Below are 15,718 nucleotides of genomic sequence, written 5' to 3'. Positions count from 1 at the left end.
TGTTATTTGTTATCTCGATTACAATTTTTACGCTTATATATTTCTATATTTACATTTCATTTGTGATACTCAAGATTATTTGTTTGTATAATCCAAATTCTAATGGCCATTTTAAAAATTTTGTGTTCCCCTCTGAAGTGAAATTATCAATCTTTCATATGCTATATTATATCCAGATAATTTTTACAGCATTCAAATTTTAATTAATAAGTATTATAGAACATTTAGTTTGCTTTGTTTTAAATCTAGTTACCAAAATGATTTTTTTTTTTCTCATACTGTCTCGTTTTCGGGACAATTACAATTACCAAAGAAAATATATTTCGCTGCCAAACTCTTGGTTAGAACGTAATACGTGATGGGTACATTTTTTTCAAATGGTAGCCAGATGGCATAAAAATGCAGCTGCAAAATAAGTGGCTACTGCTGAAATAGCTGATAAACTAGGGTAACCACGCTTTGAAACCTCCAGGGTATGGCAACTCTAAGTGATGGAAAATTAGGTTAAGAAATCAAAACTTCGAAGAAAGTTTTCACATAAGCATAGAACCTTAACAAAAAGTAACTATAAACATAATAAATTTAGTACAAACGTAATACAATCATAATAAAAACTGAAAAGAATAGAATAAATAAGGAATTGAATTAACCAAAATAGAGCGAAGTCAAAACTTAGACGAATATTTACGTACCAGCGCGAAGTTTTTTTAGTATGGAAGACAAAGTAAAAAACTAAGAGGAATAGAATAAAAAAGGAATCAAATTAAATAATAAAAAAGATGCTCGATCAAACTTCTAAAATAATTAAAAGGTAAAAACGAAAACAATTTTTGCTTAGAAACAAATGAAGCTTAAAGACACTACTTACGAAGCGAAATTAGCTTCTGTAGATTTGAACATACAAAATACAGGTGCAGTTTCAAGTGGATCATTCTAATACAGCAGTTAATACATATTCACAAATATTATTTTGCTAATAGCGGCATAAAGGCTAACGCTGACTTTGACCCAATCATAGAATTTTCTGATTGGCTAAAAAAAATTGATTGGCTAAACTTAACAGTAGCTAAATCTTGACACTAGTAAATACTTCATTGTGAGAGGATACTAACCAGAGGATGTTTGACCATAAGCAAAGATTGTGGCATTAAATCCGCTGACAGCCGAATCTACTAAAGGCTTAGTGACCTGCTCGTAAACATCCCTGTTTGTGGCCTTCATATCGAACACATGATCTGCAAAATTGATAACATGATAATTACAAACCGACTGAATACATAAGTATATACTTATATTAATAATAATAATTTATTTATAACCCACTGCATAAAACAATGTTAGGATAGTGGAGTAAAAAGAGAGAAAACAAAATAAACATCATAAAAGAAAACAACACAAGAAAAGAAAACAACACATAGGTAAAACAAAATCAAAAGAACAAACGGATGAGAACAAAGGCACAAAACAATAAGTACAACAAAATCAACAAGGAAAAGGGTCAACAAAACAAACGGATGAGCCCGTGATATGGGGTAAGCCGTCGATATGCTTGTGCCGATAACTTACCATGAAGCTCCTGCAGTTTTGCGGTTATATCGGGAGCTTTATATTTTCGGCTTATTCTCCGATTTCGATACGATAGAGGTAGATAAAGCAGATATTTATAATATTTATGGTAATATCTACATAGTTTACATAAGTCACTCTTTTTCAGTAGAATGAAGGTCTCAGAAAGAAGAACAGAGTGATCACTTAACCAGTAAATAATTTTAAACGTTACATATTCCTTCAGGAGAAACGATAAGATACATTCATTTGCAATATAGTTCTACTCGATGAAGGTTCAGGAAAGGAAACTTCGAAACAATATGGAAGTGATCTGGAATATCACTCACCAAGGCATAGCTCCAAAGAATTTTAGGCATATTCTTCAAGTGCAGCTTTGACCTAAGTCGTTTTCTTCTTAAGAGCTTTGGCTATTCACAGCAACAAAAACACCCCTATGAGAGCCATAGTGAAATAGCCTATAGCTCTTGTGACGGTTCTTTGATTTAATTTTTAATATACGTGACAGCCAGACGGGGTATAGGACAAAATTTGCTAGAGCCGTATTTCCAATTTTTAATTTAATCATCTTGATAATAGATGTATTTGTTAAAGACTAAGTTTTTCTGATGAAAGTAAAGAGCGAAGCTGAAACTTAAAACGAACAAAATTACTGTTTCACGGTTTATGCAATATATTTTTGAAAAATTGTTCAAAAAAACTGGCTCGTGATATTTCTTTATATTTACAGAATTCTGAAAACTAGCACTTTACTGAAAACACAAAATTGGCACGAAAAAATAGAAATTGAAACAGGAAAACTCTAAAGTGGTCTACAGAAAATAAAAGAGTAACTTATAAAGCTCTCAATAGTCTTTTACCAGCCATGATATAAAAAATTCTACGATACGATTTTAACTCTAACAACTCTTTAAAAACTCAAGAAAGCTTAATTTTCAAAAATATGTTGCATAAATAAGCAATAGTTTTTGTTCATTATAGGCTCCAACCTCGCACTTTACTTTCATCAGAAACTGTCATTTTTTTTATTATTATTTTGTATATTTTTAGGATGTAAAAGTGTTGACAATAAACCTTATAAAAGATTTTTTTCGACTTAGGCGAAGAAAATGGCGAAAATAACATGAGTTTTTGGCATTCGCAAAATAAAAAGAGCAGTAACTATAAACTAAAGCATCTTATAAAAAAGGCTCCTTTATACTAATTGCTTTTTTTAAATCCCAGCTTTATTGCAAGATAGATGCATCTAAGACAACAAAGTAGCCTAGATCTCGATGACAACTCGATGCACCTTTTAAATGCTACATTATAAATCTATAAAAAGCACGCTGAAATGATCATTAGCTATCAATTGATCTTTTAAACGTCTCACTATAATGTTACCTGTGTGCTACTTCTCTTGGTGGGAATGGGGGGGGATTCCCGTTCGCCCTAGTTTTGCCCCAGCCTATATTCTGAAATATACCTTTTTAAAGGTTTTCTCGGAAAAGTCATTTTTTGGGCATTTTCAGACAAAATGAAAAAAGCACATTTTTATGTCATACGGTGGCGTTATCAATTCGACTTTATTAGATATCAAAATTGGCTTTTAAATAAGCCCTAAAACAGCTCTCTGTCATGTTGTATTTGCCTCCTAGTTTTGCTTGTCATTAGACAATTTATGGAAAATATTAGGGGGACTATTAAAGAGGGAGGATTTAAAACTTGACATCGAGTTTCCAAACCATGGAGATTATTGCAGTACTCATTTCATTCTTCGCAACCTTTCCATTCCAGAAATCAGCTTTTAAATGAGCCCTTAAACAGATCTGTACGATTCCAGCACTCCACGAGCAAAGAAGAAAAAAAGAGCAGCAGCAGAGGGAGAAGAAGAAGAAAAAAGACGACACATCAGTGCTACCCATGCAAAAAAGTAATTTTCTTTGTTGTTAAAGGTGGGGGAGGGGGGAGGGTTAAGTTCTTGTACAGGGTTTTCGACAATGGCAATTCCAATTGGGTACCTTTTGTTTGGCTCCACCACCATTTTAGAGTAACTTCAGGCTCTTTTTAAAAATCTCTCAAAATGTGTTTTCTAAATAACATTTTACTATTAGAGTTATTCGAAATAATAGCTACCATTCCTAAATCAGCTACAACTGTAAATGATAACGGTTCAAAATAAGGTTAAAAAAAATAACTTTTTCTGGGACAGGCCCTTACTAGCGGTGGCGAACACCTTAAACAAATTCAAAGGTCCAAAAATCAAGTACGAAAATATTTAAAAAAAGAAACTGGATCAAATTTAGTGACCAACCAGAAAACTATAACCACTAAGTCGCTGCATTAATTATGTTCTGTATAATTAGAGACCTAAAGAACTTCTCTTTATTTCACAATTCATAATAATCTCTAAATACGGTTCATACAAGTTTGTCTAGTCTAGATGTTTAACACTAAGTCACTGAATTAATCATTTTCGATATTTTCAACGCACGTAATAGATTTCTCCTTAGTAACAGAATTAGTTCGTAAACTCGTATTAAATCACAAATAGGTTTCACATAAGAAGTCTAAATACAGTTTATATGTTTACAGGTCAAACACCATTAAAAGGTATTAAATTTTATCTACACTGTGTTAAGTACGGCCCATTTCGTCTCACTTGTAAGGAATCAAGTTGGAGCTGGCACGTACGCAGGGAGGAGGGGCCTTCGGCCTCCCCCCCCCAAATTTTGCGAAATACTTAATTTCCCCATGGTTTCTTGGGATTTCTGGCAAAAGTGGGACATTTATTAAGAATCTAGATACATGTGTGAAGCCTTTTTTGAGGGATTTTACAGCATGCAGTTATCCGGTCAAGTCACTGCCCAATTATTAACCAATTTTCTGTCGAATTTTTTACCCTCTTTGAAGTAATTAGCAATTGTACTGTTATTTTTTTTTTTTTTGTAAAGAGAGTTTAATTTCCACAGCAAAATAGAATTGTCCTTGATATTAGAACGTTTATCCCCCCCCCCTGTTCAGGATAAAGTACAGCTTTCAATGTATCAATTTTGGAAACAATCATTTTTCATTAAAATCTACGTTTTTGCAATAGAAGAACTACCCCCCACAGCACCCATATTGCACTGTTAACCCTAAAATTTCCCTTTTAGTGGGATATAATAGATAAATCACTGGTTCTAAGTCGCTGTGACCTTCTCTTTATTTCACAATTCATAATAATCTCTAAATAGGGTTCATACAAGTTTGTCCAGTCTAGATGTTTAACTAAGTCACTGAATTAATCATTTTCGATATTTTCAATGCAAGTAATATATTTCTCCTTAGTAACAGAATTAGTTCGTAAACTCGTATTAAATCAAAAATAGGTTTCACATAAGAAGCCTAAGTGCAGTTTATATGAAGCCTGAAAAGTACTTTTGAGGCTTCAATCTTCTTCCCCCCATCCGCTACAATACTACAGATTAAAGTTGTTCTGTATTTTCCGATATACGTGCTTTTTGCATTACTAAATAAAAAAAGTGCTACTTTATGTCTGTTGTTTCAAAGGTATTCCCCCTCCCAAAAAAAAAACTCTGCGTACGTGCCTGAGTTGGAGGTGTCGGGGTTTTTTTCGGGAGGGGGACTCGTACTTTTTTCGTTTTCTTGTCTGTCGTCTGACACGTTCTTGAGCTAGGTAAGAATTATACAAGCTAGAGGACATCAAAATTCTTATTCAGTGAATTCATAAAATTTTACCATTATATCCCAATGCAAAGCTATTATCAAAAACACACTTTAGAATAAATCATATTTTATCACCATTATTGTGACTGTTAACAAAAAGGTTGGCCTGTTTGACCTCATTTTGAGTAGTATCATGCAATAGTCTTCAGTCTGTGGAGACACAAAATAGGTCTCTGGCTCGTAAAACACCTTCAAACCATCCATCCAAGGACCAGCTTTTGTAGGAACTGTAGGGGAAGGTAAAGAAAGGAAGGCGAAAATAATTTTCAACCTGAATGATTGAACCAAGGGGTGCCACTGGCCCCTCCACCCCCTCCATACACCTGAACAGCATTCTAAAAATTTGCAATTCGCGTCGCTTTGCAATGCTTGCCGGCAGTTTCGTTCTATTTGTCGGTTTCGCCCAAAAGGTTTATTTTCTGGAGCAGAGACTTTTCCAGAATAATGGTTTAGACATATTGTCCATACATTTAGGTTTCCATTTCAATTAGTTCTGGCCATATTGAGGGCTATTTAGAAGGCCTACTCTAGGGATTTGGTCTCTGTCTATCTGGATGATATAACCCAAACAACCAAGTCAATTATTAATTCAAATAGAACCAAGAAAATTTGCTATTGAGCAACTAGAACCAAGGAAATGTCCGTCTGGGTTCAGGTCTACGTCCCTCACAACCCCCAAAATTATGATACTTTTATAAGGTTCCAATAATTTCTTATACTTTCCAAGTGATTCGTCCATTTGTGTTTCAATCTTAAGTTAATAATTGAGAAGTACCTTAGTTGTCAAACACCTTTGGTACTCAGTTTTAAAGATTGTGAGCAAGCGTTCGATACTGTTGATAGAAGAGCTTTAGCAAAGGTCTTATCCTTGCATGGTATTAAATAAAAAAAAAAGTTTTTTTTTTTACTGCAAGTAAGGAGCGACACTAAAACTTAAAAGGAACAGAACAGTTGTCCCCTCCTTAACGCCTGGCTCTTTACGTTTAAGTTCGACTCTTTCTCACAACTCTACTTTTTAAAACAATAAAAGACTTCAGCGTAAAGAGCGAGGCGTCGAGGAGGGGACCACTCCTTTCATATATGGAATGGTTTATGTTCGTTTTAAATTTTAATATCGCTCCTTGCTTGCAGTTAAAAAAAAACGTTTTTTTTTTATTAAATTTCTGAACGTTTTTGAATTAATGCATGTTTTGACATTGGCTCACCGCATATGAATAATTAAAACGAAATTTGCCTATTAATTTTTTTTGGGCTAAATGGTTTTCTCTTAGTTTGAATCGGACGATTTTGAAAAAACAAATGGGTGGGGGAGGAGGCCCAGTTGCCCTCCAATTTTTTGTTACTTAAAAAGGCAGCTATAACTTTTTTATTTTTTTACGTACGTTTTTATTTAGTAACACATATACGTAACTTACGAATTAACTTACGCAACGAACTTCTATATTTGTATATTTTATTACGTATATGAGGGCCCCCCCTCGTCAATACCTCGCTCTTTACAATGAAGCTTGAATTTTGTCCCAATTCTCTAGGATTGGCCCTGAATCAAAAAGGCCGAAGAATAAAGTCAAAATTACAAAAATGCTTCAACGTAAAGATCGGGGTATTGTGGAGGCGATGGACCCCTTATATACGTAATAATTTCTGTTCGCTTTATGTTTTAATGCTAATTAAAAATTTGTTAAAAAATACTAATTAATTTATTTATTTTCTAATCGTTTTTTTTTAATAATGCTAGAAAATCCTGCCCTCCTTTATGGAAATTCTCTTTCCTCATGATGAATTCCTCCAAGGAAAGATCCTCCCACGTAACCTCCTATCCCCGACCCCCCCCCCCCCCGCCAACATGAAAAAGTCCCACTGAAAACGCCTGCATACTTCCCAATAGCCATTACTATATGTAAACAATGGTCAAAGTTTGTAACTTGCAGCCCCTTCTCCAGGGACTGTGAGGGATTAAGTCTTCCTGAAAAACATAATTATTAGGTTTTTCGACTATGCTGAACAAAATGGCTATCTCAAAATTTTGATCCAGCGACTTTGGGAAAAAATGAGCATGGGAGGGGGCCTACGTACCCACCATTTTTTTGGTAAAAAGGCACTAGAACTATTAATTTACGTTAGAGTGAGCCCTCTAGCTACATTCTAGGACCACTGAGTCTATACAACCACCCCTGGGAAGAAAAAACAACAACAAACAAATAAACACGCATCCGTGATCTGTCTTCTTGGAAAAAAAATACAAAATTCCACATTTTTGTAGATAGGAACTTGAAACTTCTACAGTAGGGTCCTCTGATACGCTAAATCTGATAGTACGATTTTCGTTAAGATTCCTAGATTTTCATGGGGTGTTTTCCCCTATTTTCTGAAATAAGGCAAATTTTCTCAGGCTCGTAACTTTTGATGGGTAAGACTAGACTTGAAGCAACTTATATATCTAAAATCAGCATGAAAATGAAATTCTTTTGATGTAACTACTGGTATCAAAATTCCGATTTTTAGGGTTTCGGTTACTATTGAGCCGGGTCGCTCCTTACTAAAGTTCGTTATCACGAACTGTTTGATACCAGACAAATACACTAGAGTGATGAGTGCTATGCACGATAATAACACTACTGTGGTTAAGGTAGAATATGAGGTTAGCACCTAGTTTTGTATTAAATCAGGAGTTAAGCAGGGTTGTGTTTAATCCCCCTCTATATGAATCATTTTGAAGGACTTTGTCTTAAGAACCCCAGGAAAGGCAACGGGAAACCACGGAATCAAATGGGGAGAAAAAATTTCATGGACTCTAATTATGCTGATGATTTAAGCATTCTAGATGAAAGCGTGAGCAAAATGAAGAAGCCTTTAGACATTTCGAGTTCAGGGTGCTAGAATAGGTTTCAAAATCAAAGTTAAGAAGACTAAGCCGCTAAGGCTACGAATAAGTGTAGATGAAAAGCTGACGTTGGGCAAAGAAAAGATTGAGCAGATGGGCAGCTTCACTTACCTTTGTAGTATTATTAGTAGAGACGGTGAGAGCAGTGAAGGTGTTAAAAGTAGAATAGTCAAGGCTCAGGTATTTTTTTCACAGTTAAAAAAAAGTTTAGAAGAATAGGAAGATAAGTCTGTAAACCAAGATTAGAATATTGGAAGCTACAGTAATGACAGTGGTCAAATATGGTTCTGAAGCATGAACGCCCCGAAAAGTGGATGAAGATTTGCTAGATGTTTTCCAGAGAAATTGCCTACGGACTGTTCTGGGTATACGGCTGACTGACCATATTTCAAACAGTAGGCTGTACGAAAAATGTGGTTCAACCCCACCTTCTATGGCTATAATGAAAGAAAGGTTGAGATAGCTAGGATACGTTCTGCGGATGAAAGGTGACAGACTGTCGAAGATTGTGCTTTTTGGACAACCGTCTAGGGCTAAACGGAGAACAGGTCGTCCTCATTTGGGGTGGGAGGATGTCATAAAAAAAGATTTAAAGGAAATGGGAACTTCCTGGGAGGGTGTGAAGAAGGAGGCTTTGAATATATTGGGATGGAGGAGGAGCATACGTAGCTGTGTTGGCATCAGGCGGCTTGGTGCTGTGGTGAATTATTAGTAGTAGTAGTAGAGGTGTGCAAAATTGCCTCCTATGGCGGCAACAGTTGTATACATTTAGTTAAGGCATTGAATGGCGGTAGCAACAAAGGGATATAAGAAATTAGACAACACCAAGCATTTTTTGAAACTAGCCTAGTCATTACTTACATTTCAGCCCCCTGAATCACAAAGAAAAAAGCCTCTCAGACTCCCCCTAGCAATCATACTAATTCATAATTTACAACCCGGCTTTGTTATTATTTTTTAATGCAAAAATTTTGGGCCAAAAACTTGTAAAATCACATACATGATCCAAAAAGCTCTCAACTACCTTTACCTTATATTACCAAAATGAATTATAATCCATTTTTAATCTTCTGTCATTTCAATTACCATAGTGTTTCCCTATTATTCATTAATTTGAAGTATTTTGAAAAGTTCTTCTAAAACACGTGACATAAATTCATGCAACTGAGCCGGATATAGCATCCAGATATCTTGTGTCTATTGGAAGTTCTTAAGTCCAACTGGCCAACCATTACATATAACTCAATGAAAAGACAACAAACGAGACTGCGGCCAGTAGAGTGATTAAATAAAAAAAACAATTTTTTTTAACTGAAAGTAAGGAGCGACATTAAAACTTAAAACGACCAGAAATTACTTCGTATATGAAAGAGGCTGCTTCTTCATCAACGCCCCGCTCTTTACGCTTAAGTTTGACTCTTTCTCTCAATTCTTCTTTTTACGACAGTAAAAAACTTTAGCGTAAAGAGCGGGGCGTTGATGAAGAAGCAGCCTCTTTCATATACGAAGTAATTTCTGGTCGTTTTAAGTTTTAATGTCGCTCCTTACTTTCAGTTAAAAAAAATTGTTTTTTTTATTTAATTTCTGAACGTTTTTGAATCAATGCATGTTTTGATTTTGGCTCTCCGCAGAGGAATAATTAAAACAAAATTTGCATTTTTTTTTTGGCTAAATGGCTTTCTCATAATTTTGATCAAATGATTTTGAGAAAAAAAGAGCGGGGGAGGAAGCCTAGTTGCCCTCCGATTTTTTGGTTAATTAAAAAGGCAACTAGAATTTTTGATTTTTAACGAATATTTTTATTAGTAAAAGATTTACGTAACTTATAAATTAGCTTACGTAAAGAACTTTTGTATTCTCATATTTTTATTACATATATGAGGGGGCTCGCCCCCTTGTCAGATCCTCGCTCTTTACACTAAAGCTTAAATTTTGTCCCAATTCATTAAGAATGACCCCAGAATCACAAAAGCCGTAGAATAAATAGTTGAAATTACTAAAAATACTTTAGCGTAATGAGCGAGGTATTAGGAGGAGGTGAGCCCCTCAAATGGGTAATAATTTCTGTTTGTTTTAAGTTTTAATACTGCTCCTTACTTCCAGCTGAAAGAACTTTTTCATATTTATTTTTTCATTGTTTTTTTTTTAATAATGCTAGTAAATCCTGCGCTCCCTTCATGGAGATTTTCTTCCCCCATGACAAATTATCGATGGAAAGTTCCCCCAGCATATCCCCCTCTTCTCAACCCCTCCCCCAAATAAAAAAATCCTCCTGAAAACGCCTGTACACTTCCCAATAACCATTGCTATATGTAAGCACTGGTCAAAGTTTGTAACTTGTTGCCCCTCCCACGGGGACTGTGGGGGAGTAAGTCGTCTCCAAAGACATAGTTATAAGGTTCTTCGACTACGCTGAATAAAATGGCTATCTCAGAATTTTGATCCGTTGACTTTGGGAAAATAATTAGCGTGGGAGGGGGCCTAGGTGCCCTCCAATTTTTTTGGTCACTTAAAAAGGGCACTAGAACTTTTTATTTCCGTTAGAATGAGCCCTCTTGCAACATTCTAGGACAACTGGGTCGATACGATCACCCCTGGGAAAAAAAAACAACAAAAAAACAAGAAAACAAAAAAACAAATAAACACGCATCCGTGATCTGCCTTCTGGCAAAAAATACAAAATTCCACATTTTTGTAGATAGGAGCTTGAAAATTCTACAGTAGGGTTCTCTGATACGCTGAATCTGATGGTGTGATTTTCAGATATCAGATATCTTATAAGTTATCAGACTAAGGCTAACATATAATAAGTAAAGATTACACATAAAAATGAGAGATATGAAGAATGAGACAAGAAAATAGAGGATAAGAAGAGTGAGAAATATGGAACGAGACATGAGAATGAAGAATTAACGGGACAAAACCAAAGTTCCCTGATAAAAAAATGTCCAACATAGCAAAAATAGTTGACAAACTTTTCAAAGGAGTTTTCAAAAAGCTCTTGTCTCCCAGGTTCATGCACAGCTCCCTCAGTCCCATCGCTTAGTTGAATAGTATCGGAAGAGGTCAAAGCCAGAGTCTGAATCAGCTATTGATTCACCTGTTCATCTTCAGAGCTTGTCAATTGTTTCTGAGATCCTTCCCCAATCCATCGATTGAAGAGAATGGTCTTCTCTCTGTACTGAGTTGTAACTGCTGGAAGTTGAGACAGGATTGGAAAAATTAAGAAATTGAAAGTAAAGTAAAATTAAGAATTGAGCCAGTATTGAAAATACTAAATGATACATTGCTAAAATCTCAATATGACAATAAATCAAAGAGGCAAAAATTTATGGATGTGACCATTCGATAGATTTTCGATTAAATAATTTCATTTATATATACTCTGGTTTTTCAGGAGAGGAAAGAAAGTATATATATATATATATATATATATATATATATATATATATATATATATATATATATATATATATATATATATATATATATATATATATATATATATATATATATATATATATATATATATATATATATATATATATATATATATATTTATATATATAATATATTGTTCATGTTGTTTCATAGCATATATTATATTTTTAATGGTTGGCTTGAATATTTACAGCTTTATGTGATGCAAAATACAAATTCCTTAGCCATTGCTAAGCAAAATCTTATTTTATATATAGGGTTGAATATAAATAAACACACATTAACAGTCAAATATTTCACAAAAGTCATTTTATATAATATTTTATATTTTAAATGCTAGTATCGTTATATATTAGTAATGTTATTGCATAAGCAAACACTTAATGCTCTGCTGAGAGCTGATGGTCATGAGTAAAACTGAAAAAAAAAATCTATTATTTCTCGCTTGATATCTCGAAATCCAAATTTCTGATTTCCTTTAGATATTTTTATATTTCCTGAATTATAATCTTAAGACTTATGGAAAGAATATGTATATAAAAATTACTCCAAGCAGCAGTTTAGATACTGTCCCCTTCTCCTCCTCTAACCGTAAAAGTTTCAAAGTGTATTGCATCACTTACATTTTACTGAAAACTTTTTGTATTCTTAACAATTGTTTTTCAAAACAATTGTTTTTCACTATAATAATCAAGATGAATGAAAAGAACTAATGAAAATAAACTGAATATTTAATATATAAGGATACTAATCCCTTGAAACGGCAATTCAAAATTTTTTGCTTTTTTGCTTTCATTTTTTCCAAAATTATATTTTAAAGAAATTTACATAATATAATTTGTTTTCAAAACGTGAAAATTAAGTAACAGGCTTTAGAACTTTTGCGGTTAGAGGGGGGAGAGGGAGACGTAGCTAAACTCCAGCTTAAATTAATTTTGCACATTCTAAGTTTTACTTGAATATTCGATTCAGCTCTCACTCTTTTCCAAATTTAATAATTCATCCATAACAGTATCTATCATTTTTAAAGTGCCCCCCCCCCCACTTAAAGCCAAAATTGAAAATACTGAGGGAAAAGTCGAATTATTTGGAAAAATGAAGAAAATTTAAAGTGAACAGTGTTGGCCAAAAAGCATCAACTTAGAAGGAGAAAAAAGTAAGTACTGTGTCAAGATGGAGTCGACAAAAATACTAGTCGGAAATCATTAAAACATTAAAAGTCGTTTTAGAATTCGGAGCAACACATAACTTGCAAGCTGAACAAATTACGAAAAATTAAATAAAGAAAACAAAGAACTCTATGGAGACACTAAGAAACAGAATATGACCACTTTAAATAGAAATCAGAACTATTAAGGGCAAAACCAAAAATATGGTTACAAAAATAATTGATATCGCGAAAAATATGCTCATCGACCACAGAGACAATGTAAAAAAGACTTAAAAATTAGTACAGACAAGTTAAAGCTCATGATCCAAAGTCAGCTTGAATACTGTCCTTCCGGGGACTCTGTCAAGTGAAATTAAGAATGAGCTCCAAGCTGAAAGCTGTTAGTTGTCAAGACACATAAGCAACAAAAATAAAAAAACATAAGCAATAAAAATAAAATAAACAAAAATAAAGAGATTCAAAGGAGAGCAAATAATTTAAGATTTAAATTTGTCGGACTGGACTTGTCATACATACCATTGGCCTATAGTAATATCCTTCTTTATTCCAGGTTCAAATCTTGAAGTTTGGAAGTTTTCATTCGAAGGTCCCCTTGGCACTTAATCAGAATTTTAATGTTGAAAAAAGTACTTTCCTGTTAGATCTTAGCAAAACAGTTTTCATTCGAGGCTAATTCCAAGCCTTAACTTGCTATATTTCTTTGAAGTAAAATGAGATAGTTTTCGTGAAAAAAACTTAACAAGTGTTTTCCAAATAAGCTAGACCTCAGCAATCGGGGCTTCTAAGGAACTTACTTTTAACAATAACAGGAGCTGGGATAGTTCCATAATGCTAGATAATAATCGATACAGCGCTGTATATAGAAGTCGTCGAAGAGTGAAAATTAATTTACTGGAAAAACTAACTGGAGTTAGAATCAACAATCATGCAACGCAATGATTCAGAAGATGTTAAATGTTTAACAGGAGCGTAATTTGCTATGGGTCAGGGGGGGGGAGGCAACTGCCTTTTCCAGACCCAGATGGAATTTCCCGATTTCATTTATCAGCGTCCACATATTCAGTAATTTTATTCTTCATGTTTTTTTTTCTAGAAATAGGAAAAAACAGAATATTATATACATCGTCCAGAACCGATTTTTTCTTTTGTCTGTTTATCAATCGGTTGTAATATTTTGTAGCCAATGTCTATCGGCATTGTGCAGTTTTAAAGAACCTATTTAGCATAGTAATAGTTAGTTTGGTAAATGCAACATTTTGTTTGTATTTTTTTTGCTACCCCGGAACAAAGGTCAAAGCTGACCTCTTGCCAACTCCAGCATGCAAAAGCATAGGGTAGAACTTAATGATTGGCTGTCGAACTTCCAGTTCCACAACAGAATGTCTTTGACAATTTACGTCATTCAGTTCACTCAACTGCCAATTCACAAGCAGGTCGAAAACACGGTATTGGTTTTGTGACGTACACTCGTTTCACAACCCTTTTTCCTGATTTTCAAAGTAACCATAGAACATCCAGTGACTGTGCATGCATCAATAAACGGAGAAAAAAAATTAGCTTTCATTCGCTATATCAATACATCTCTAAGCTCACTTGGATTGTTCTTAACGTTTGCTAGAAAAACTTACCCACAGCAGAAGGATTTTATTTTTATTACATTATTTTCAATTGATAATTCCTCTTCATCTTGGTGACCCATCTTTACCAGCAAATGCTTATACCAACCATTATTCATTACAGATTTCTTGGACACAAAATTGATCTTTGTATCATTTACAGAGAAAAGTTTATTCTGGGTTTGGTGAAGTTGGCACCGTGACTTGCACACGTAACTTACACTCGCATTTTTGGCGCTGTGAAGAAAACATTTAAATGTTTGGCTTATTTTGTTAACTTCGATTATATAAAATAGGGAAAAAAACTAAAGGAGTACTTATTACTTTCTTTCAAACATCACTAGTGGTTTGACGTGGAAACCTGTAACTGAAAGACTTGCCATCAATAACAGGACTGGGCAGAATCTGGACCACTCTAGAAAGTTCAATTTCATCACAGTCATTGGCATGAAACTTGAAGCTGCACAGAGAAGCATCAGCCTTTCTGAGGAAGATCACTTCAACAGAATGTGGACGAATTGTATCAATCATTCCAATATATACCTTTTCACACATACTTGCTCTTTTCCCTTTCGCCTCATAAGCAACTGTGATGATCATACCCGCCATTAAATCCACCAGTTGGTGCTTTGAGGGGAGTTTCAGTGTCATCCTTCTCTTCGTTGGCGTTTGTTATTTCAGGTTTGCTTGGACCTTCAACTGCATTCTCCGATGGTTCAGTATCATAAACCGTATGGAATGCTCATCTGATGAGATGGATGAGAAGACGGAATGAAATTTTACGTGGAGTGTTTTCTCACTGCTTGGAGTCGCAAAATGAATCTTGTGCGTTTTGAAAATTGGCTGTTTCCTGAAGGCGGACCATTGGAGGATTCAAAAGATGAATGGATACTTTCAAGTCCTGAACTGGCGAGGTAAAGGACCATAATAGAAGTCTCGTCGTTTTTCAGGATTTTAAACTGTTCACTGTTCAGCAGTGTTAACAACAACTTGGCCTCGCAAAGTCTTCAGTCAGACCTTTCGCTTTGCTTCGGCTCCAGTACCTACCATGGGACCTTTACCGTGAGCTTTTCCTGAAAAAAGCCTAGTTCCAGGACACCCATAAACTGATATGTGATGAACAAGTGCAACAATCGTGTAGTAATTCTTGTATTGACTGGCAGCACCATCACTCTAGTGAAGTATAATGCTAGGTTGGAAATGATGTGCACGAAAATAGTCCACAAATCTTCGTACAATTGGCCCCTCTTAGAGTTTCTTTTACTTTCCTGAGCTCATAGTGTTGGCGATGCGTGTTATAGAGATGAAGGGAAATTGTTTTGAGGTGTTCTT

General features: G+C 34.6%; 1 protein-coding gene across 1 annotated transcript in view; it reads right to left on the bottom strand.

Annotated features, from left to right (window-relative positions):
- LOC136028685 (centromere-associated protein E-like) overlaps window positions 1–15,037 on the bottom strand; it is a 29,865-nt gene extending 14,828 nt beyond the window's left edge. Inside the window, exons 1-2 of the mRNA XM_065706513.1 lie at window positions 14,767–15,037; window positions 1,113–1,235 (exon numbers count right to left, since the gene is read on the bottom strand). Coding sequence (XP_065562585.1) covers window positions 1,113–1,235; window positions 14,767–15,037 — 394 coding nt within the window. The remainder of the gene's footprint in view (window positions 1–1,112; window positions 1,236–14,766) is intronic.
- Window positions 15,038–15,718: the final 681 nt, after the last annotated feature.

Source organism: Artemia franciscana, chromosome 7 (genome assembly GCF_032884065.1).
Source record: "Artemia franciscana chromosome 7, ASM3288406v1, whole genome shotgun sequence".
NCBI lineage: Eukaryota > Metazoa > Arthropoda > Branchiopoda > Anostraca > Artemiidae > Artemia > Artemia franciscana.
This window is presented reverse-complemented; position numbering and strand designations above follow the sequence as displayed.